The sequence below is a fragment of the Cydia splendana genome, chromosome 5, assembly GCF_910591565.1.
Source record: "Cydia splendana chromosome 5, ilCydSple1.2, whole genome shotgun sequence".
NCBI classification, from domain to species: domain Eukaryota; kingdom Metazoa; phylum Arthropoda; class Insecta; order Lepidoptera; family Tortricidae; genus Cydia; species Cydia splendana.
Window position 1 is genome coordinate 4,973,352 of NC_085964.1, and position 23,821 is coordinate 4,997,172.

At 36.7% G+C, this 23,821-nt stretch overlaps 1 protein-coding gene across 3 annotated transcripts in view; it reads left to right on the plus strand.

The window, feature by feature from the left end:
• LOC134790492 (dual specificity calcium/calmodulin-dependent 3',5'-cyclic nucleotide phosphodiesterase 1) overlaps positions 1-23,821 on the plus strand; it is a 299,273-nt gene that overhangs the window by 219,995 nt on the left and 55,457 nt on the right. For 2 of the 3 annotated variants that reach the window (XM_063761306.1, XM_063761307.1), the window contains exons 2-4: positions 946-1,032; positions 6,474-6,630; positions 13,321-13,434. In XM_063761306.1, the coding sequence (XP_063617376.1) occupies positions 946-1,032; positions 6,474-6,630; positions 13,321-13,434 (358 nt within the window). Of the gene's footprint in view, positions 1-874; positions 1,033-6,473; positions 6,631-13,320; positions 13,435-23,821 lie in introns of those variants that run through there. The other variant, XM_063761308.1, reaches the window with a different exon arrangement.

The following is a 23,821-nucleotide window of genomic DNA, read 5'->3' on the forward strand; positions in this document are numbered from 1 at the left end:
CCTCCTCCTTCTATGAAATTGAAGTCGGTTAAAAATATATCCCATAGTTCTTAATTCGTAGACTTAAGAGCTATGGGACTTATTTTTGAGATGATTTGTGCACCCATATTTTTAGATTTAACTGTACATCGTCATGTTAAAATGAATGAAAATCTAATACTACTCTGTGGGAAAATGTTGATTTAAAATGTTCCGTTTTCATTTCTGTTGGGTGTATTCGAGCTAAAATGGCACGTGTAGGTTGTTCCTACGATATGCGATATTATGTTTGCTCTCAGGAGACGTTAGATTCAACTGAGAAAGTTTAATAGTTTAAGGGCAAAGTTTGACAGGCTGAGATTTATCTTATAAAATGAACTTTAATTTAAATCAACTTTTGAATGGTAGTAACGATTTATCTACTGTTTTAACCTTTAGTCGCCTATAAAAAGGCTTCGTTTTAACTCGAATCTTTACTTTGTCGAATCAAAATTGCATTTGTCTTGGCTAGTTTTGATGTCTGGGGTAAAAAAGGGTATACCTACATTAGTATAGGCAGTTGCTCCACTGCCGACAACAAGCGAGTGTTTTATTTTCCGGCTCTTAGGGCCGGTACACACTGACTGCAACCTGACTGCAAATTGTATGGGAACATTCGGAACTGCACGCCGACGTTGCAGTTGGCGTGCAGTTCCCATACAAATTGCAGTCGAGCTGCAGTCCGGCTGTATCGGCCCTTAGAATAGATCTCGCTGGTAGTACGAACAGTCTACGATCATCTATCAATCATTCATGTACGTAACGTATATAGAGGGGTAATGACAATGACTTATTTTGTAATATACTTACCAACTATCACTAAGTATGACAACCTACCTCTATAATACTCCTGAAAATGTAACCCATAACTCCCACACCCAATCCAATATGTACCCTGTGTTAATGTCCATATGGTTGGTGTTGCAGTGGCGAGTCCGCCGGGCGGCGCGGGCGCGCCGCGGGAGGAGGCGCCGCGGCCCCCTCCGCCCCCCGCACCGCGCAACGGCACCCCTAGTAAGCACGGTCTTTTAGGAACTGGTGGTTATCATGATGTATTGTACTCAAAGTTGGTCAGCAATAGGTGAACAATTTTATCAAACGAATTCAAGCAATTGATTACAATCGCAACTAATGTTAGGTCGAGAATGAACAGCTCTCTCTCTCTCTCTGTCTCTCTCTCTCTCTCTCTCTATCTCTCTCTCTCTCTCGCACGCACACGCACACACACACACACACACACACACACACACACACACACACACACACACACACACACACACACACACACATACACACACACCATACTCTCCCTCACACACACACTATCTCTCTCGATTTAAAAAAATATTCAATTTATACCTGAGAATAAGTTATTAAACCTGATGGCTACCTAGATTGTATAGAATTTTTATGAGATTTCATTGCGACTACGTACGTAGTATACCAAGTTAGAAAAACATTCTAAACCCAAAATCATGATAGCCACCTACTACGTGCACGTTATATTGCCGCATACCTCCTCTGATCTTGCACTTTTGCATTCGCAAGTTACCAACCTTATAATTTCGTGTATTTTTTATATTGTTTCGATTGTGAATTATATGTTTTTTTAAGTTATATGGCAGATTTTGATGTTTTGATGGGAGTGAATACAATTAAACTTATTTTTACCAATGGATTCAATGGAACACGTAAACTAAAGTTTTTTATTTATAATATTGCAAATGAATTAGGTGTCAAGCGGACCTCAGGCTTCCATGAGCCGTGGCAAAAATGGGATAACGCGAAGAAAATGATGAATAGGTATTGCAAATTAAAATTATTCATATTGCAGTGTATGAATTATTCATAGCTACAAACAATTCGTAACGATTATATAATAACACGAGAAGACGTAGCCTTTTTAATCCCATCAAGATCTGCAAAGTCTGAGAATATTTATCTGATTTGACTATGCTTCACCGTAGCATGGCCGTTTTTAAATTATCCATGTTGTCTTCTATATTGTTGCAGCAATTGCAGCGTTTTCTCAGTCGTTTATTGGCATGTTGTTTTTTTTTGTGTAACTTTGCTGTTAAAGAGCGGCACTTGATCTTCAAATACTTGATTCTATTTGATGTTTGAATACCGCTCGGGATGACGAATAAGCCTTGATATATAACTTAACTACTTTTATTATATCACTATTTTGTTTTAACGAGATGCGTTTATAGATGAGTAGATATTCCACGCCTATTCAAAAGATAGTCTTATATGTGTACAAAATATACTTACATTGTATTTTGAATACGTCGATCTCGCTTCAGGATGCATATAGATTGAATGCAAGCGCGATAAAACTAATAACAGCAAGTTTCATATCAATCACTTGCAATTCTAAAAATTCCTCCTACCTATTTAGGTGTGATTTCTTGATTGTCCATTACCGACTTATGTGCCATCCTTGTATTTACTTCCAAAAATGACTTCCAAATCAATCGTTACATTTACTCCTCACAACATGAAAAAAACAGGTTTTACAATATTAGCAAACAATACGTCAGTGACCAAACTAGGCTGAGCCTTTATCTTGGCCATCTGCGAGTAAGGTTTACGATTGACACTGAGTAAGTATTTAACAGAAAAGGAAACAATCACTTGAAGAATTAAGAGGAGTAGAAAAACAAACATCAAAAATCCACATCCCTTAATTAGGAAATGTCCAAAAAACGCAAAACTCTTCGGATTCATTGTCCTATTATTTTTCCAGCATAATCTGATCTCGAAATTAACAATCAGGCCTTAATCTGCCGAGAGACAAAGGTACATTTTAACCGCAGGCTGAAAGCCTTTTGACTAGCAGAGATTGTAATTTTGACAAGCTCTACATAAATAGGGTCCCGGGGCAAAACTGCCTAGGAACAGCCTAAATACTTTACGAATATTGTTATAATTATAAGCTAATCTGTTACGTGAAATAAATAATTTCTGACATAGGGTTGCGCATATTTAAGAAGTTCGCTCATAGTACATTCTACATTATTACATCTTCTTCTATATATTGCCAGTGGTCTCAATATCTAAATCACAAAATCGCACTATCAAGATTTTTCCTGGGATCCCAGCGCCCTACATTTAAGAACATTGAACTTGAACTTTATGGCTTTCATGTTGAATGGTACACAGATCTTTCAATACAATATAATACAGAACAACAATAAACTTGATATATTATATTAATTGACCGAGCAAAGACGAAGGTCTCCATTTCAGTTTGGGCAAAATGTGTTCTCTACAGGCCGCATTTTTCTACCGCGAACCATGTTCGACGTGTGGCCTCCCAGTCACACTTACGTACGAATTTACAAGTGCGACAGAGAGACAACACGTCGAACGTGGTTCGTGGTAGACCCTCTGGTTCCGATAGTTAAATATTTTTTATGTCCATTCTTTTTTGGATTTTCTTCAAAATGCGCGATCTACAGCTCCCAGAGCCACTTGTTATTTTAGTTGTGTGATAAGGTTCCAGCATTATCTGTGTGCTTAATTGAAATCTAGTATACTCAAACATTTTGTTGGCAATTATCTCGGAAAGCAGCATTTTTAAATCTGTACTGTAGCTTTAAACAAAATTATAATATATGTTACTACGAAATAATATATGAACTTAAATTTGTAACGAACGGTCAAACATTTCCCTCTAATCCTTAAATCAATCCTAAATCGGCATTTTTCACATCCTATTCATTCTAAAGAATACTTAAAGGTTGTGTCCGTAACTAATCAGCAAAGAAAATGAAAAGAATACACGGCTTCCTACCCGATTGAAGCATACTAGAGCATCAATAGGACAGTGTACAGTTCCACTTATCAAATCATTTTCAAACTTATGTCTGAGTAACAAGATTCCAATTTGCGTAGATACTCTCAAGTGGACCGTACTAGGACGTCAATAGAAAGTAAACGAGTAGCAATCTGCAACGGACGCAAAAAGGCAAGTGTCGTGCTCAAAGAGTGAATAGCGGGCCGGCCTGAATGGGTACAGCAGGGATTGAAAGCTGCATCGATGGACTGTTCAGGAAGCCTGTTCGATTTTTACAAATTGGTCGTGTTTTGATCTCTTTTTACTATCTCTCGCAGTGCATGTCGCTCGAACAATATCGATGCGAGCGCGATTCGAGTGATGCTAAAAGGTGATCTAAATAAACACACTTTATAAAGGTTGAATGCATCCTAAGATTGGTACTACATATTTAGTGAAATGTTTTAAAAAGCTTTGTTACGTGATGGAATGTAGCTATTAAGATAAGAATTTCTATTATTTTGCGTATATTTTTTTTGTTTCTGTATAAAGCAAGAATATTTTTATTTTAGTATTTTCCGTCATCCTCGCTATTTTGAATTCCATTATTTTATATCCAATATGTGTTATGTAGGTTTAGGTTTTATCGACGATAATGCCAACATCTGAAAATGTAGTATATCTCCTAATACATGTGACCCTCACATGTATTAGGAGATATACTACATTTTCTATATATTTTTTACGATCGCTTTACGAAACGGTACGGTACGGGTAAGGTACGGTGTCAACCAGACACCTTGGCCTTTGAATTCAATTCAATCAAAAATCTGTCAAATACGAAACTCTGACAAATATTTATTTCTAGTTTTGGTAGCGACATATTTTATTCATGAAACTATGACACTAATAATAACACAAAAATAATTATAGTCATGAATAAAGCTTTTGCAAATTTCTTTTGTTTTATGTTGCAACGAGACCTGTATTGCTAAAATTTCACCAATTTTTTACACCCGCTTTTTCCTCGTAACTCTTGAAATTTATTTTGACGTATATTAGTCGTTCGCAAATCGCATGTTGCACGAAACAGAGGTAACAATAAAAGCAAACAGCTTATAAAATCGTAATACAAAAGCAGAATACATATTTTCCTTTACCTTTGGCTTTATCATTTGTAGCTTTAGTACAGTTTTACACTTATTTCCTGCAATTTATCCAGGTGTTTTATGTATGTTACAAACTTTATTTATGAACAAAGTTAATCGCATAGTGTAGTTGTGCCTAAGCCGTTACCTATATTCACATGCCTGATGCCATATTCTTTTCTAAATTATGCTTATTTTAACTGGAGAGCACATTCATTGCCACTAAGTGCTACGGGTTACGCTCGGAGCGCGTAGCCACGTCTTTGCCGTATGGAGCGTGTAGTCGCTACGAACAGGGTACCCGACAGTCGGGTTCTTGGCGCTGAATGTGTTAACGTAGGTGTTCCTAAGCTAGTTAAGCTAAATCATAACTCTTTGTCACGACCGATTACTAATTAGAAGTAAATAGTCAAACCGAAACAGTTTTTTTGCCGAAACCGAAGATTCGACCGAAACATGTTTTTTTGCCAAAACTGAAACCTCGTCGGACACTACCGAAAATATAGTCTTGCGAGTTTCGGCGCGACCGAAATGATCGGTAGTTTTTTGGCCGAAATCCAAACTTCGGCTAAACCATGATTTTTATGCCGAAACCGAAACATTCGGTCAGACACTAAAGATCCTAAAAATAATCGCGTCTCAATTCACGCAATATGATTTCAAATGAACTATTTAGTCTTTCCCTTACATTAGCTAGCCAATAGCAATGCACTAGTTTAAAAAAGAGTTAGCTAACATTGTGTTCCTTTTGTCAACAGAACAAGGTGGCCTTAACGAAACCGAAACCGAAACATTCGGTCAGACACTAAAGATCCTAAAAATAATCGCGTCTCAATTCACGCAATATGATTTCAAATGAACTATTTAGTCTTTCCCTTACATTAGCTAGCCAATAGCAATGCACTAGTTTAAAAAAGAGTTAGCTAACATTGTGTTCCTTTTGTCAACAGAACAAGGTGGCCTTAACGAAACCGAAACCGAAACATTCGGTCAGACACTAAAGATCCTAAAAATAATCGCGTCTCAATTCACGCAATATGATTTCAAATGAACTATTTAGTCTTTCCCTTACATTAGCTAGCCAATAGCAATGCACTAGTTTAAAAAAGAGTTAGCTAACATTGTGTTCCTTTTGTCAACAGAACAAGGTGGCCTTAACGAAACCGAAACCGAAACATTCGGTCAGACACTAAAGATCCTAAAAATAATCGCGTCTCAATTCACGCAATATGATTTCAAATGAACTATTTAGTCTTTCCCTTACATTAGCTAGCCAATAGCAATGCCCTAGTTTAAAAAAGAGTTAGCTAACATTGTGTTCCTTTTGTCAACAGAACAAGGTGGCCTTAACGAAACCGAAACCGAAACATTCGGTCAGACACTAAAGATCCTAAAAATAATCGCGTCTCAATTCACGCAATATGATTTCAAATGAACTATTTAGTCTTTCCCTTACATTAGCTAGCCAATAGCAATGCACTAGTTTAAAAAAGAGTTAGCTAACATTGTGTTCCTTTTGTCAACAGAACAAGGTGGCCTCACGATAGTGCGGCGCTCCTCAAGCCGCCACAAGAGCGAAAGCTGCCCCACGCCCACTGACGAACAGTTAGACCAACTGAGCCTCGACACTGATCACTTGCCCGCCGTCGACACGCCTGACGCATGCGACAAGGCCGCACTTAGGTAAGCCAGTCCTTCACTTTCTTACTAATTAACTTTTATATCTACTAAGTGACCTGTCTCACTCCCACTGACGGACATGATGTACGGACCATGAGTACTTTGTTGCCGTCGCCATACCTGACGCATGCGACAAAGCCGTACTTAGGTAAGCCAGGCCTTCACTTTCTTACTTATGTTCTTTCAAACCCAGTAATTAACCTGTGAGGTTGGGCGTTAATGATACAACTGATAGGTTATAAATAAGGCTTTATTCTGTCTTAAGCAACAAATACAAGACATTATTATGTATACTAAGCTATGCACGTGTGTGAATAAGGCGTAACACACACTACAAACCCGTACCCGTGTCACTCACACCGAAAAACAGACCAGTTGAGTCTCGACCATCATCATCATCATCATCTTCTTCGCGTTGTCCCGGCATTTTTGCCACGGCTCATGGGAGCCTGGGGTCTGCTTGACAACTAATCCCGAGAATTGGCGTAGGCACTAGTTTTTACGAAAGCGACTACCATCTGAGCTTCCAAGCCAGAGGGTAAACTAGAACTTATTGGGATTAGTCCGGTTTCCTCACGACGTTTTCCTTCACCGAAAAGCGGCCAACTTTGACCATGAGCACTTTGCTGTCTTCGACTCACCTGACGCATGCGGCAGTCCTTCTCTTTTGCACTGATGCTATTTCACATCTACATACTAACTAAATTGCCCGATCTTAATACCTCCGGCGCATGTGACAATGTTAGGTGCCTGTCCCTTTGTGACTGTATTTATGTTCATATATTTTTTAAATAAATAAATAAATTACACATTTCCTACTCCCACGTTGATATTAAATCGTTGATATTTCTTCTGAGTACTCACCGTAATCCTTTCAATAAAAACCCCGTTTACAGTCACATAATATTATAAGAAAAAACCAGCAAGCCGAAAATGTCACAAATCATACACCAGGATATTGGGCTGATGAAAAATTCCACGGATATCGGTTTACATTTGTTCAGGCTGAAGGGTGCCGGATATTTTCATTCGAATCAATTGCTTCCGAGTCAATTATTCCGATTGATTTGATAGGAAGGCGAGATGTTTCCGGCTAGGGTAGTAACTTATTGAACGGAAATCATTATGTTGAGGTTCTAATATATTAAATTATCCCTTTGGACGCCACGGTGCGTCATTAGCTTAGCCGCTTAGCGGAATGCACGAATGTTGATATTGTGGTCTGTAGCCACGCGCGTTTGTTGACGTATTTGGTGGTGAAAGGGTTAAAAAGAAGTGAGGCAAAGAAAATTAGAGCTAAGGGGGTTAGGTTAAACAAATTATTAAAAAAAAATATTTCCTCATAGAAATGGGCATCAAAAAGCATCTATCTACATTGAGAGTGCTCGAATGTTGATGCTTTCGTTCAGTGCTATGCTTCTTTCGTATTACATAATTTACAAATTTTTTTGGTTATTTGGCTGTGAAGTACCCAAATCCTGGTTATTTTAGAAGTTTTCTTTTATATCTATAAAAAATTGGATCGATTGGTAGCCTACCTTTGCAAAAACGATCCCCATTCTCATCTCATAAATCCTATGTTTATCTGCATTTTTTTGATATTGATATTTAATTGATATCACAACAAAAAAATTAACGAATGTCTTCAATGATCGATTTATTTATAAAATTTATATTCTTATTTTATCCAACAAACTATACATACTAACTATATTCTATCATACAAAAAGGATTATCTATCCGCTCACCCAGTCCATTCCCAGATAAATTATATCACTTTGTAATCAAATTGGTCTAGTTGTATCTAGACACTCTAGTATATTGCCTACGGACCGGATTCCAATTATTATAAGTACTGTAATTCCCTTTCTCTCAATTACGCTGTAATTTCCCGATAATTCCTCAGGCAAATTAACTGTTCCTAGTTAGTCCCTTCAATAAAACATAATAGGACATTTCCACGAAAATTACCTCCGTAATTAATTCACTGGGAATATTTTTGCTTAAAATTTCTTCGTTGAGCAGTACGAGTTTAAAGGCACGCTCGTTTTGTTTCGTCGTAGTCAATCAGTTAAAGGTACCGTTTAAGTTTAGACTACACCATCATTACTGCCGCTGCCTACTGCGTTGCTGCCGCAAATGTTAAAAATCTGGGCAGCAATATTGATTTTGATATTTGTGGCAGCAAAAGAGTAGGCAGCAATGTCCTGCCGCATTTTTGTGTGATGCGCACGGATAGATTTTATACTTAACAAAAAGACGTCTGTAAGCGATATTTCAATTTTTTAAATCAGGTGAAGGTAAAATCGCCTTCACACGGGTTTGGCAAGCTTCGGCAGCTCAGTTAGTTATAGCGATCGGACCGGTGTCCCAAAAGTAGACTATTATGCGGACGAAGTCGCGAGCAGTGGCTATACAAATGAGCTTGAGTTTGGACGTCCTCTCATGAGTCATGATTGATGAAGACATCCTGGAACGTTAGCGAACATGTATCTCGCGATGGCATTACTAAATCTAACTGTGACGCGTATTCTGAGTGTAATATCAGGTAATTAGTTTGATCTGGATTTGTTATGGACATGATCTGTCTACAGATCATATACGACGAGAGCGAATTCACTTTTCAAACCCGCATTATAATGACGATACTTGGTCTATTGCTTCAAAAAGTTGCATGAACCAAACCCCAACTAGGCTAGAACGAAAACCATCCAAGCATCTCTACTATCATCATTTATTATTATTTATTATGTACTAAACTCGTTCAGAAGTATTTCATATATTGTTTAATGTAGTAACATTATTACATACCAATCTCAATTTGATTAAATGGTATCCACCAGTACCTATTGCAATTACCTGCATTATTCTATCCAGGATTGATTGAAGTCATTATGTTGATGACATAATCGGCTGGCTCGCTTCAATTTGAATTAACTTAATGATCAGTATAATTATCAAATCCGAAAGATGATGATGATTTATTAAAACGACAATGATGGTGATGAGATCTCTCAACGATGATAATGAGAGGATAGTTATCAAAACGATGTTGCGAAATAATTTTAAATTAAAAAAATACACATTACCCCTGTATCCTGTATAATTGTATATGTATATGTTAGGCACTCAAAAAGTATCAAAATCATTTTGTAAAATTATCCATATGTCATAGTTACAGTGTACACAAGACTAACAGAATTAACAAAACACTCAAGTTTAAGCTATTTTTCGAACGCTATGTTACCATATGAGCGTCCCCCAATATACGTGAAAGTCTGTGTACAAGTCATCAATAGTAGGTATTTCAACAATAAGAGGGATTTCCTTTTATCGTAGGCGTCTCATATGGCAGAACATTTGTTCACGGCCTAGGCCGGCGTGGATCCAAATTAACCGCTGTCCAGAAAACAATAGGGCCCGCAAAGCGCCCCTTCGTGAATTCCAACTAGTGATGTGCCCTAACGGGACGGGACTGTGTGGATAAAGAGAATTTTGAGAATTCATTTGGTATTTATAGGCAGAGTGACCTTTTCAATATATAAAACATATGTTGACGAAAAAAAATTATCAAAGAAATAGTACATTACTATAGAGGCCGGGACGAAAGGGGTTGCCGGCCGAAGACATATAGACGGCCGAGCGAAGCGAGGCCGGATAGGTCTGAGCGCGGGCAACCCCATTTCCCGCCGAGGTATAGTGCTTTTCTCAAACATGCAATGAAATAAATAAAATAAAAAATCCACGAAACCCAAGTTTTATTTATAGAAAAAACTAAAAGTAAACTACACCCAAAATATAACCAACACGTACCTATATCATTATCACGCGTATGTTTTACACGAGTCGTGTATTTTTACTACCCGTATATTTTCATGTATCTTTGATTTTTTCGCCTTGTATCCGTCTGACTGTCGTTTTCGTCACATAAGTTTACATAGTCTTTCATGTTGATATCATGTTTCACATACATCGTTGCTTTATGCATGGAGTAAATAAGTATAATTTCCACAGTGTTGACGAATTTGTAGTTACATTCATTTAAAATATGCCACACAACTGTTTCTAATAAACTGTAAGCCATTTTTCTTAGTTTCTCAAATAATAAAATTGCCATAAGCAACCATATACATACTTCGTCTTTGACTTGGCGGTAGAGGCAGCAAGTTATTAAAATCAATTCTGCTTACGCTGCCAATTCCAACACCTACGATTACAATTAATATTAATTTCATTATTTCGTCGAAACTCATATTAAAGTCAAAAAATCAACAACGCACCATAAATCCAATAAAACAGAATGAATATTTTTCAACTTTACCTCCATAACAATTTAAAAAATATAACTACGCGTGTTTGAGTAGACCTTTTTACCGCTAACGTTTAGATGAAATATTTTAAATGTTTTTATTTGTGTAGTTAAATTTATAATTTAAAATTATAAAATTATAGAATGTATTATTTATTAAGTTCATGTTGATTTTATACAAATAAAACTGCAAATAAATAAATATAAATAAATACATTGTTTTTTGTTTTTTTTTTATAGGCGTAGTGGCAGAGTGTCATTACGAACCATAAAGCAAATACTGCCTCTAGTTTTTTTTTAAGGATGAATGCCACGATGCTGTGTCACAAATATCTGTGAAATGAAAATTAAAAAAGAGGACTTTGCCGGCCTAGGCCTGCAAGATGTGTATGAAATTCCATTAACGACCTTTTGTCCTAGCCGCACCTGAAACGTCATACTTCGCAGCCTATTATAAGGAACATAACATCAATATTTCATTGCATGTTTGAGAAAAATAATTTTCCCATACAAAGCTAAATAAGACGAGCCGAGCCGAGTGAAATGAGATGATATGAACTGAGTTGAGTTTATATGAGTGGTGTTGAGTTGAATTGAGTTGATATGATTTGAGTTGAGTTAATATGAGTTACGTTGAGTCGAGTCGATTGAGTTGATACATTTTTCTGATTGATTGAATTTTTTTGATTGAGTTAAGATGATACATTTATTCGTGACAATCACAAACATATACGAAGCTACGTAAACTACCCAAAACCCTTAATTTGGCCGAAATCACGGAAGGTCGTGAGTTCAAACCTCGGCACTCAACAGTATCAATGATTCTGGTTAAGAAGAAAATACAAAAAGAGGGTATAAGATTTTGTACAATATTTTGGACACTGCCAAACTAAGGGTTAAAATAATTCCACGCCTCACTTAGCCACTCACATGATTGATATTTTTCAGTGACCTCTATTTTTATAATAAAATAAGGGTGACAGCTGGTAACTACAGTTGACAAAAGCATGTAAGTGGATACAGCATCTTCCCGTGAGCAGCTGTACTCGTACATCACTAATTCCTCCAGATCGATTGAGTCCCGCAAATGAAAACGAATAGTACGGATTGTTCTTTTTTTCTCAGTTTTATTACTGCCCTGGTTTTATTAGACAATTCAAGTTTATTACCGTTTGCGGCTCTTTTTCAAGAAGGGCTTTGACTCGATGGAATATCCCAGTATTTACTATGTTTGGGTATTGTCTGGTACTGTATTGCTTCATAATGCCATTAATTGTGAAGCAGGGAAACCTATAAGCTATACAAAATGGCTAGAAAAGAAACTCACTCGAAGTCACTATGTTCTTTTTTACATAGCTTCGGTACGGTGACAGTTGTCATCTGCAATTCTCCATACAATATATAACCTTAAAACGCAAAATTGCACTAACATGTCAGCTGCCATCTATGTGTTTAAAAAATACTATAGAAAAAGTGAGTGCCAAAATTAAATATTGCGTATATATATTTATTCTGGCTACATAAGTAAAACCTAATGATTGTTACCGTTAATTTGTTAAATACTGCCAACCGTGCCAAATATTGATCTCTACTAAATAGGTAGCTATATTTCTTAATAATAAGAGCAAGTACGTTCGCTGTGAATCTCCTCGAATAGATTCTTTGCATGTATGCTTCATTAATTGCGATGTTAAGTTGTTAACTAATTAACATTAATTGCCTCAGCGAAGCTCGAAGGTGCTAGGCAACCCATGCTATTCGATCCTCAATGCAAGTTTTATCTTAAACACCCACCAGATGAGGGTGGAAAGTTACATTATAACGGATTTCCCACTATGAAGCTGCCTTTCCATTGAGAAAGAGAGGAGACGTGTAGGAATCAACCAATATCATTGATTGTAGTCGACGTCAAAAATATGTTTACACTTTTGCACCTTATTCCTTTGAAATAAGGCGAAAAATGTAAACATATCTTTGACGTCGACCGTACTAGACAAACGATAACATGCCTTAAGGGCTGATTTAGACGGCGCGCGAACTCGCATGCGGTTTTAGATACATTGCGGATTGTTGGTTACGCCCAATTCAACCTACCGACCAAAACCCGCAATGTTATAAAACTCGCATGCGAGTTCTCGCATCGTCTAAATGAGCCCTTATAACAACACTTACTTTTTAGTGTAAAAACATAGTACTGTAAAGGTTTGCAACCTTTACAGCCTTTTTAATCTGTGACTGGTTAGTTATGATATTTAAATTTGGAATATCAGCCCGCTGTCAAATAGAACGCGGTGCGCATTCGGCATTCGATCAGACACCGACTACCGAGACTACCGAATAACGAGATGAATTTTACTAACTTCTTCTATTTTCTTTGTCCACAGATTACGCTATCTCCTTAGACAATTAAATAGAGGCGAAATATCAGCAGAAACACTACAAAAAAACTTACAGTATGCGGCCAGAGTGCTCGAAGCAGTGTACATAGATGAAACCAAGTACGTATAACTTTGCATTTTTCTTTTAATTGTTATAGGCATACATTTTGAACTGCTGTGCCCTGAAAAGTCTAAGAAAAAGGAATAATACAAATAAGACTATAAATGAAAAAGTTGTTCACATATTTGAAACGCATCTTTTAAACATTTTGCGTTTATATTCATTCACTTTGAGCAATGCGATGGCCGATGATACACTGGTTAAAAAGGTGTTATGTATATGTAAATGTAATATACGAAGTGGCTTGTTTTTATTGCTCTTCAGTGTAGTAAAACTTTAAAGCCGAGGTACAAGACAGTAGTTGTTCACTTATCTTAACCAGCAAAACCTTTTTGGTCTTGTCCTGACGGTCAGGTTTGACACCCATCACGCATAGGATTTTTTAACAAGCACTAGCATAATTAACCATGAAGAAAGTCTATGAATTGTTTTAAATAATGTAAGTCTTTTTAATGATCTATCACTTAGACATTTGTATTAATACCTCTGGTTCTTGAACAAGCATAAATATACATAACCGTGTGAACGACTTATTTATTGAAACTTAAACCAAAAAATCTAAGGATATTTACAGGGCACAGTAATAAAAGCATAGTTATAAATTGAGAATCCCTCTCATAATTTTTATGTTTCAGATGTGTACCCGTCTACATATATAAAACATCGATATGCTAACAATGCTATTTATATATGTACATATCAATCTCATTCACACTGTCACGCCAATTGCATTTACCTTCTAATATTCGACGTAAAAAATGTCTGAACATTTCTTCCTTCGACATCTGCTTGATTCTATCGAGCCTACACTCATGCCTACAACCTTCTGTCAATGGAATGCCCAGTATTTTCATTTTATATGAAGGACGGTTGATTTTTGGGATCTTTGGATCGCAAGGGCGAGTGGAAATAATTGGGATAAGAAGTCGTCCCGCCTTCAATAGGTTTTTGCGAACTCTTTTTAATATATTCGTATTGTTGAAGATATTCTTGTGTGACCTCGCACGGTATTGTGTAAGGAAACAGATAGGTAATATGGGTTATTTTCGTTATTCGAAAACACCTTGATAACAAGATACATATATATATGTTACTGTAAAAGCCCGAAGTACGGCAAAACCTAGGATTTACCGGTAAAACCTAGGTTTTACCGATGCCGATCGGTAAAAGCCCGAAATGTTTAATCTTACTAGTTTACTTCGGGCTTTTACCAACACCGATATGGTAAATCCTAGGTCTTACCACGGCGACCGGTAAAGTTTTAATCATGCACTGATTCTCAACCCCTCCCGCTCAAACCCCCGTACACCGCACCGCATGCGCTGTTAAGTGGGTTAGGTTAGGTTTGAACTGCGATCCTCACAGAACCGAACAAAAGTGGGTTAGGTTAGGTTAGAACTGCGAGCCTTACAGAAACGAAATGCTACTAGAAAAGTGGGTGATTTTACCTCCTTTTCTACATAGTGCACCATGTACCATAATCTTTCATCGGGCCCCATAGAAGTCGGTTTTTTTTCTTAAAAATTATCATCTAATAATCTCAAGAATCAGTGCATGATTCAAACTTTACCGGTCGCCGTGGTAAGACCTAGGATTTACCATATCGGTGTTGGTAAAAGCCCGAAGTTCCGTTCGATTTATGGCCTAAAAAGCCGTCAGTCTCTAAGAGAATTGTTTAAAACCATAAATATTATGACATTGCCTAGTCAATTTATATATGATAATATAATGTACGTGAGAAAAAATCTTACACAGTATAAAAAAAAAAGTGATGTTCACAATTTTAATACTAGGAATAGGAATAATTTATTAGATATAAGGACTAGGCTTAGCAAAGTACGAAAATCATTTTTTCATCACACTTGCTCGGAAAAGATGTATTTACACGTAGGGCTTGCGGGCGGGAAATTGAATTTTTCGCCCTAGGGCGGAAAAAATCTTTTCCGAGCAAGTGTGATGAAAAACACTTATTTACACGTAGGGCTTGCGGGCGGGAAATTGAAATTTTCGCCCTAGGGCGGAAAAGTGTTTTATACAGAAGTTTGTTTTTATTAATTCTCCTTTTTTTCCTTACAAGTGTGATGAAAAACATTGTGTGTGCCACGGGCGGTAAAGAAATTCCGAACTCGTGAACATTTTAAGCCCTCGCTTCGCGTCGGGCTTAAAATTGACACTCGTTCGTAATTTCTTATTTCCCGCCCTTAATACACAATGTACTATTGGGGCTCTGTACACGTTGCTACAATAAGATACCCGACCATATTGTGAATATGTCAGAAAACAAGTTCAAAGCTGTAATAAAAGAAAGGTTAATAAAGAAAGGCTATTATAGAGTAGACGATTATTTAACTGATAAACACGTATGGTTGGATACCTTATCTACAGTCAAGAGTGGCATATAAGTTTAATTTTAATAGGCTTGTTTATTATATGTAAATAATTTTATTTATTCTCAACAATTTTTGACTTTCAAAAAGTGTTCTGTAAGAATCTATTTTGAATAAAAATATTATGAATTATGAATTATGAATTATTATGAAGTAAACTAGTAAGATTTAACATTTCGGCCTTTTACCGATCGGCATCGGTAAAAACTAGGATTTACCGGTAAAACCTAGGTTTTGCCGTACTTCGGGCTTTTACAGTAACATATAGATAAAACATATTTATTTAGACTCGAAAACGAAGGCGGTACAGTGAGAAATAAGCCCATGGCGGTAATAGCTGGGGAGCCGACGATGCTAAATGTGTATTTACTCGAGCGTCATACAGACCTATTAGAATCGAAATATTAGATGATAAGAAGAAAAAAAGTTATATAAAGTTTTTTTTCCAGCGAGCCGGAAAGCCGCTACATTTTTTTTGTTTATTTCGGGAGGTTGGTGGAGAGTTAAAAAATCTTTAAGCAGTTTGTGGGTTTGGTCGTTTTTGTCCACGCTCATGCTATATTTTTTCTATAACTTAATATAACACTTATTTGTAGGTATTTTCTTAATCTGATGAACACAAGTTTGACGTCTAATTTTTACATTGTAACCGTCAGATTAAGGAAATGCGTGCAAATAATTATCAGATTTAGTAATAGCACAATTATAGCGTTAATTTGGACTAATATGACCAAATCCACAATCTGCTTAACAATTTGTTGAACCCCCCACCAACCAAGGGCTCAATATAGATGGCTAAAAGGAGTAAAGGTAGGCTATACGGGGTAGCAAGATATCACTCATATCTTAATCTGACGCGCTCGAGTAAACACAAAAATCCCCTCTTGGGCTCCCCTACTATATCGTCGGGTGACAAGCAAAAGTCACTAACTAACATCATTGAAATTATTGGACAATAAACCGTGTTACAAGTGTAATAAAGTGCATCGCTACTTTAATTTTTTGATAGTACTTAGTGAGTTTTGCTTGTCACCCGACGATATTAAGTTGTTCGTAAACCACACGTCCATGATAGAGGGCCCGATTCGGATTTTGAAATAGACATCTATTATATATCTTTCTGACATCACCAAGATACGATAACGATATACTGTATAAGATCTAACCTGTCAAATTTGACATTTGCGCGATTCTGGAGATAATCTTGAACGATTCCCACAGGATATGACTTAGAGATCCAATTCACATCTAAGAGATATCTTACTCTATCTAACGTAAAAGTGACATTGGTTGCCCGAATTGCGCTGCAAAAGAGAACTAGTTGATATCTAAACTATAACGTATCTAGAATGGATCTAGTACGTGTCGTCTCTTGTGAATATCTTGAAGTTCGAATACGGCAGACAGGCTGTTCTAAAACCGGCGATATAATAGCTTACACGGCGCGGCATCTCCCATATCCGACGGAAAGTGCTTCCTCCGTACTGTACAGTCGTTTTCGTACATAACAAGTTTTATGTCAAATTTAAGATAAAGTAGGTAAGCATCTCCGTCTGTTGGCAAAATTTGAAAAAGTGACGGGGCTATTTTATGAAAAGTTCTCCGGAAAGTATTATTAATTGTGTGGTTTTTTTAACTATTCAGCTCTTTGGATGCTTATTATAAGAGAAAAAGGCCCTGGTTATATGACGGTAACCAAATAAACAATTCATATTATACGAAAAACTAAGTTTGACTGGAAAAGAATGCTTTATAGGGGCTGTTCATAAATTACGTCATCTATTTTCATTAATCATGCTTCGAATGACCCCGTTTCCTCCTATTCCAGACCCCCCCCCCACCCCCAATTTGGAATGACGTAATTTATGAATAGCCCCATTGTAGCATTATTGCTACTATCCGCCTTCGGTACTGTAAGGTTTTTTTCTTTAGTGCAAAAAGGGTAAATAAATATAAAGAAAAACAATAGGCCTAAATATTTATACTACATATTTGTCAATTCTCGTTGACAAATAGAATCCGTCTGAGCCAACTTTGCACCGACTTGAACAGAACATTATAGTAATCCCTCACTGTCACACTGACGTGTCGTTATAAACGTCATTATTTTCATATGATTGAAGTGAAAACTTCTTTAGCGGCTATGAGCACTTTTTGTGATGGGGAAAAAATGTTGAACTCGCGAGAGCGTAAGACGTAACCCTCTCTTTCTACCGCGCGGCGAAAATGTATGCCTGAGCTTGCTGTTTCGTTTAGGCGGCGCAGGGCGCTTGCGTGACGTCACGTGTGACGGGCACTGTTACTCTGTCATTGTGTTTTTCTTTTTTGATTTAAATGCCATCTAGTGAATTTCCCTCAAACTGGTATTAATATAACTCTAGTACTCAGTGATGTGCTTAGGGGTTTCAAGTAATGCGACGAAATAACGCTAGATGGCGTTAACCTCAATTATACATAGTGCTGCAGACATTTTGCACTAGATGGCGCTGTTATTAATATTTTGAGTTACAATGTCGTTGAGTTTTCACTTCTGCCGGCACTCCCGGAGTGCAAACCGTTGTTTTTTTTGTCATTATTGAAGTGATTACCACACTTTGTAAGTGCAAGTGTTACCTTGGCCTTACTCTTAAAGGTTCTATAGCAGCTAAGTGGGCGCCAAACTCGTGCACAAAGCCAAAGCAGTAGGCAATTGTTTTTGAGAATTCTATTCATGGACACTATCGTCCGTCCGAACTTTTTGCAGCTTTTTAGTTTGACCCACTTTTCACGTAAAGTTTTGTGATAAAAATATACTTTTATTTACGGCTACTTTCAGACTGAACTGTTGAAACTTTCGGCGTCGTGCATATTTATTAGTGTTAAGTAAGTTTTTTTACTAGACTTATATCGACCGGGATTATGAACCGTGATTAGGTTGGATTACTTTTTGTATTGTTTTCGAGCTCCCGACGTAGTTTCGAGATATTGGGAGCTCGAAAACAATAGAAAAGGTAATCACGGTTCATATCCTGGTCGATATAAGTCTAATGAAACTAACCGTGAATCATTCAAAACTGTTATTTTTTACGTTACAAACTGTCCAATGTACAGAAAGATAAGTATACAATATAATTATATAAATAAAGTGTAAGGAAAAAACGTGTAGGTATCGAAAAATCAAGAAAGATGTATGCTCGAATAGATGGCGGTATAGGTACCTTTCGTCTATATTCGAGAAGAATGCGACACCGTTTAATATCTAAAACATATCAGTGAAAGATAGTGATCCAAAAGACTCGAGCCCCGTGAGCCTTTTTTAGGGCTCGCCTCATTTCTTGACGCCTAAAAGTCTAAAAGCCTTTTTTATTTCATTAGTAAAATAGGCTTTTAGCCTTTTAGGCGTCAAGAGATGAGGCGAGCCCTAAAAAAAGAGCGAACAGGGCCCGAGTCTTTTGGATCACTAGTGAAAGAACATGGGTCAAATAGCCTTATGTCATTCTAAGAGTTTTAGTCCTCTGTCGAAAATGGCAGTAAATTTAGTTGACTACATAATTTACTATGACAATACGCCTCTATACTCAATTTTCTTTGGTTTAAGGTAATAATTGGTCAATGAACATGTAATTAAACCCAATCAAACCTTGCGTAATTAAACTACAGTAATCATCGACTCAACTCGCTTTTAATAATGCAGACTGTACCTGGAAAATCATTTTATCCAGTACGCCACAGCTTCGTCGGTCGCGGTATCCTTTCACGTCTAGATCTAGATCTATTTTCAGACTACACCTAAGACCTAACGTCTGGCGCAAGATTTATTGCTGTGAGACATAAATTCAGACAAAAACTAGATTAATTTATTGTACGTTTCTATTTATATTGTTAACCTAAATATATTAAATTGAAGAATTCATATTTAATAATACAAAAAAAAAAATTTTACGAGTAGCTTGAGAATATATATGTAATCTCTTTTTGTAATCAGACGAGCAATGTTAAGGTTAATTAATTTAAAAAATCAACCACATTTAATAACAAATCAGGAAATAATGTACAAACTCGTAGGTAATAATCAGGCCTATTCGGATTTCGAGATAATCACAAGATCTTGAGACGATTTAGCGATCAACTAGATCTACATTAGATATCGACTAGATGTGACTTGGATATCTAAGTCATAACTTGTCGAAATCGTACAAGAGGACCTTCAGAATCGCAGAAACGTCAAATTTGACATATCTATCTTACAAATATCTTTAAATTATCCGTATCCTAACTTGTTGAAGTCTAGTAGAAATCTAATTCATTTTCCGAATCGAGCCGAATGTATCGACGGTACGTATTCTCCTGTATTCATATTGCTACGACGTAGAGCCTCTACATCTACAGGCTACGGCGCAGCGTAGAGATTCAATACGTAGTCGGAGGGCCTACCGCGAAACGATGTTTTGCCTCACTGACGCACTCGTGAATTCGTACGTGAGTGCGACAGAGAGGCAAAACTTCGTTCGTAGTTCGCGCTAGGCCCTGTGGAGGCAATTGGGGCATTCCATGAGCTGTTTCAATTCGATGATTAGGTATTTTACTGGGCATTTTTCACATCCATTGCAACAGAAAAAACCTGTAAATCTTCAGGTAATCTGCGTTTGTACGGGACAACGTAGACAATTTCTTAGAATGTTCCAAATTCAAGCTTACATTTTGATGTCAAATCATATTTAAATTATGTCATTTACATATGCGTCTATACATATGAACAAGAACGAGCAAAATACACGCGCGAATGATAACAAAATGACACCATCTGGATGTCATTTTTACGTCAGAATGCAAGTTCGAATTGCCCTCCTGGTGTTTCCACTCCGTATACACTAGATTTTATGGTTGACTTCTCAGACTAATAACGCATAGACAGATAGTCCCCATACGGCTAACCTGCCAAAAGTGAAGCCGAAACACGATCGATGAGTGCGTGGGAGGCTCGTGTTTTACGCTCAGCAACACACACAAATATACAAAAACGTGTTGCCACTGTATAGATATTTCCCTCAAAGTGGGGATTTAACAATATCCTTAACACTTGATTATTAATAATTTGTGTGTAGATTTAATAGCAAAAGCTTTTTATGTTTATTTAAGGATTTTTTGCATTAGAGTCCTTTGTGAAATAAGGTTTAAATAAAAAAAATGATACATTTTTACAATTTTTTATTTAAAATGTGCATGAAATTACTACATAACTAGAAATAAAATAATGAAATATTTAAAAATATATAATTTTTATATAATTATACAAGGAACTTCAATTAAGCGTATTCATTTTAGAATGTAAACGTCATGTCCCATTTTGAGGAAAAAATATTCACTACACTGGCAACATTTATAAGAAATGGCGGCTGACGAAACATTGGAGTTTTGTAGTTACGATTACGTAAAAATATCACATTAAACTCTATACTTACGCGTGAAATGTAATGTAAGTCGGTTTGTTTTTATAATATGATGCGTTGTGACACCCATTCAATGCACAAACAACCATTTTTCCTGTGTTTTTGGGGAGGGAGGGAGGTTTACACCGTAAACCGACGTGACCTTGAGTACTGCCAGGGCCCATCGAATACGGTGACACGAGTGCGACGTGGCGTCGCACTTGAAATGGCTTCACTAGGGATGTACGAACACTCAATCTATGCCTTATAAATCTATGGTTGACATAATATTTATAACGTTTATTTCCCGAGTGGACAGAAAAAATGTTAAAATTTTGTTTTAAGGATGACTCACGTTAGTCACGGAGCTTCCGGCGCTTACTTTTCTATGACATGATAGGCGATCACGTGATGCTTTCCATAGAAAACGATGCCCTGGAGTGGAGTGAGTCATCCTTTATGTAGGGGTTTTTTTTTATTTCGTTAGCACCTGAAAAATTTGTTTTAAATGTACCTTGAAAAAATTTTCTTATTTTTTACAGAAAAAACTAAATAAGTAATTTTTCTCAAACATGCAATGAAATATTGATGTTATGTTCCTTATAATAGGCTGCGAAGTATGACGTCTCAGGTGCGGCTAGGACAAAAGGTCGTTAATGGAATTTCATACACATCTTGCAGGCCTAGGCCGGCAAGTCCTCTTTTTTAATTTTCATTTCACAGATATTTGTGACACAGCATCGTGGCATTCATCCATTAAAAAAAAACTAGAGGCAGTATTTGCTTTATGGTTCGTAACGACACTCTGCCACTATGCCTATAAAAAAAAAACAAAAAACAATGTTTGCTATAATTTGCAGTTTTATTTGTATAAAATCAACATGAGTTTAATAAATAATACATGTTATAATGTTATAATTTTAAATTATAAATTTAACTACACAAATAATTAACATTTAAAATATTTCCTCTAAACGTTAGCGGTAAAAAGGTCTACTCAAACACGCGTAGTTATATTTTTTAAATTGTTTTGGAGGTAAAGTTGAAAAATATTCATTCTGTTTTATTGGATTTATGGTGTGTTGTTGATTTTTTGACTTTAATATGAGTTCCGACGAAATAATGAAATTAATATTAATTGTAATCGTAGGTGTTGGAATTGGCAGCGTAAGCAGAATTGATTTTAATAACTTGCTGCCTCTGCCGCCAAGTCAAAGACGAAGTTAGTATATGGTTGCTTATGGCAATTTTATTATTTGAGAAACTAAGAAAAATGGCTTACAGTTTATTAGAAACAGTTTTGTGGCATATTTTAAATGAATGTAACTACAAATTCGTCAACACTGTGGAAATTATACTTATTTACTCCATGCATAAAGCAACGATGTATGTGAAACATGATATCAACATGAAAGACTATGTAAACTTATGTGACGAAAACGACAGTCAGACGGATACAAGGCGAAAAAATCAAAGATACATGAAAATATACGGGTAGTAAAAATACACGACTCGTGTAAAACATACGCGTGATAATGATATAGGTACGTGTTGGTTATATTTTGGGTGTAGTTTACTTTTAGTTTTTTCTATAAATAAAACTTGGGTTTCGTGGATTTTTTATTTTATTTATTTCATTGCATGTTTGAGAAAAGCACTATACATACCTCGGCGGGAAATGGGGTCGCTTCGCTCGGCCGTCTATATGTCTTCGGCCGGCAACCCCTTTCGTCCCGGCCTCTGTAGTAATGTACTATTACTTTCCCTTTTCAGTTTAATGACTATTTTATTTTTAACTAATGGACACCAGTAAATGCTAATAATTACTGAATCCCTTTAACGTCATATAAAAGCGTCCATTAAAAACTCATTTCTGATTCAGGGTTTTCAATATTACGTTTCGAAAAGAAAAAGCCGTAAAGATGGTTCGTACTAAAAGATAAACAAAAGAATTCCGCATTTCGAAAAGAGTATAAATCAACTGTTTGCTTTCATTTGGTCTTATAACTATTTTCCATCATTTGGAACATTGAACTCTGTGTGTTACAGTTTAAGATTGATTATAAATTGTCAAGGGAAGTGAGATTAGTTGATATTGGAGTGGGGAATGGTAATCAAAGCTGATACTGAGGTAAATGAATGAGCCTGGTTGTTTGCCTGATTAGCAACGGCCTTGGGAAGGTCAATGCCAACACAATTTTGTTAAAAGGACACCCATCATCATCATCATATCAGCCTTTTATCGCCTACTGCTGAGCATAGGCTTCGAGTACGCCACTTATCCCGGACACTGAAAAGGATACTGTCACAGTTTATAAAACAATACACGGCGCGATTCGGGAAATTAATTAGAGATTCACTAGATATGGAATAGCAAAGATATGTGACGTTCCACGGCAAAAGGTACCTTATGGCGGCTGCGATAATATTGGAGCGGCGTTAATAATAGCGTAAGCGCCAACCGCCATGAGGTACCTTTTTCCGTGGAACGTCACATATCTTTACTATTTCATGTCTAGTGAATCTCTAATTCATTTCCCGAATCGCGCCGACAGTCATTCGACGAAGCCGTCCTGATAGGGCAATTCTAC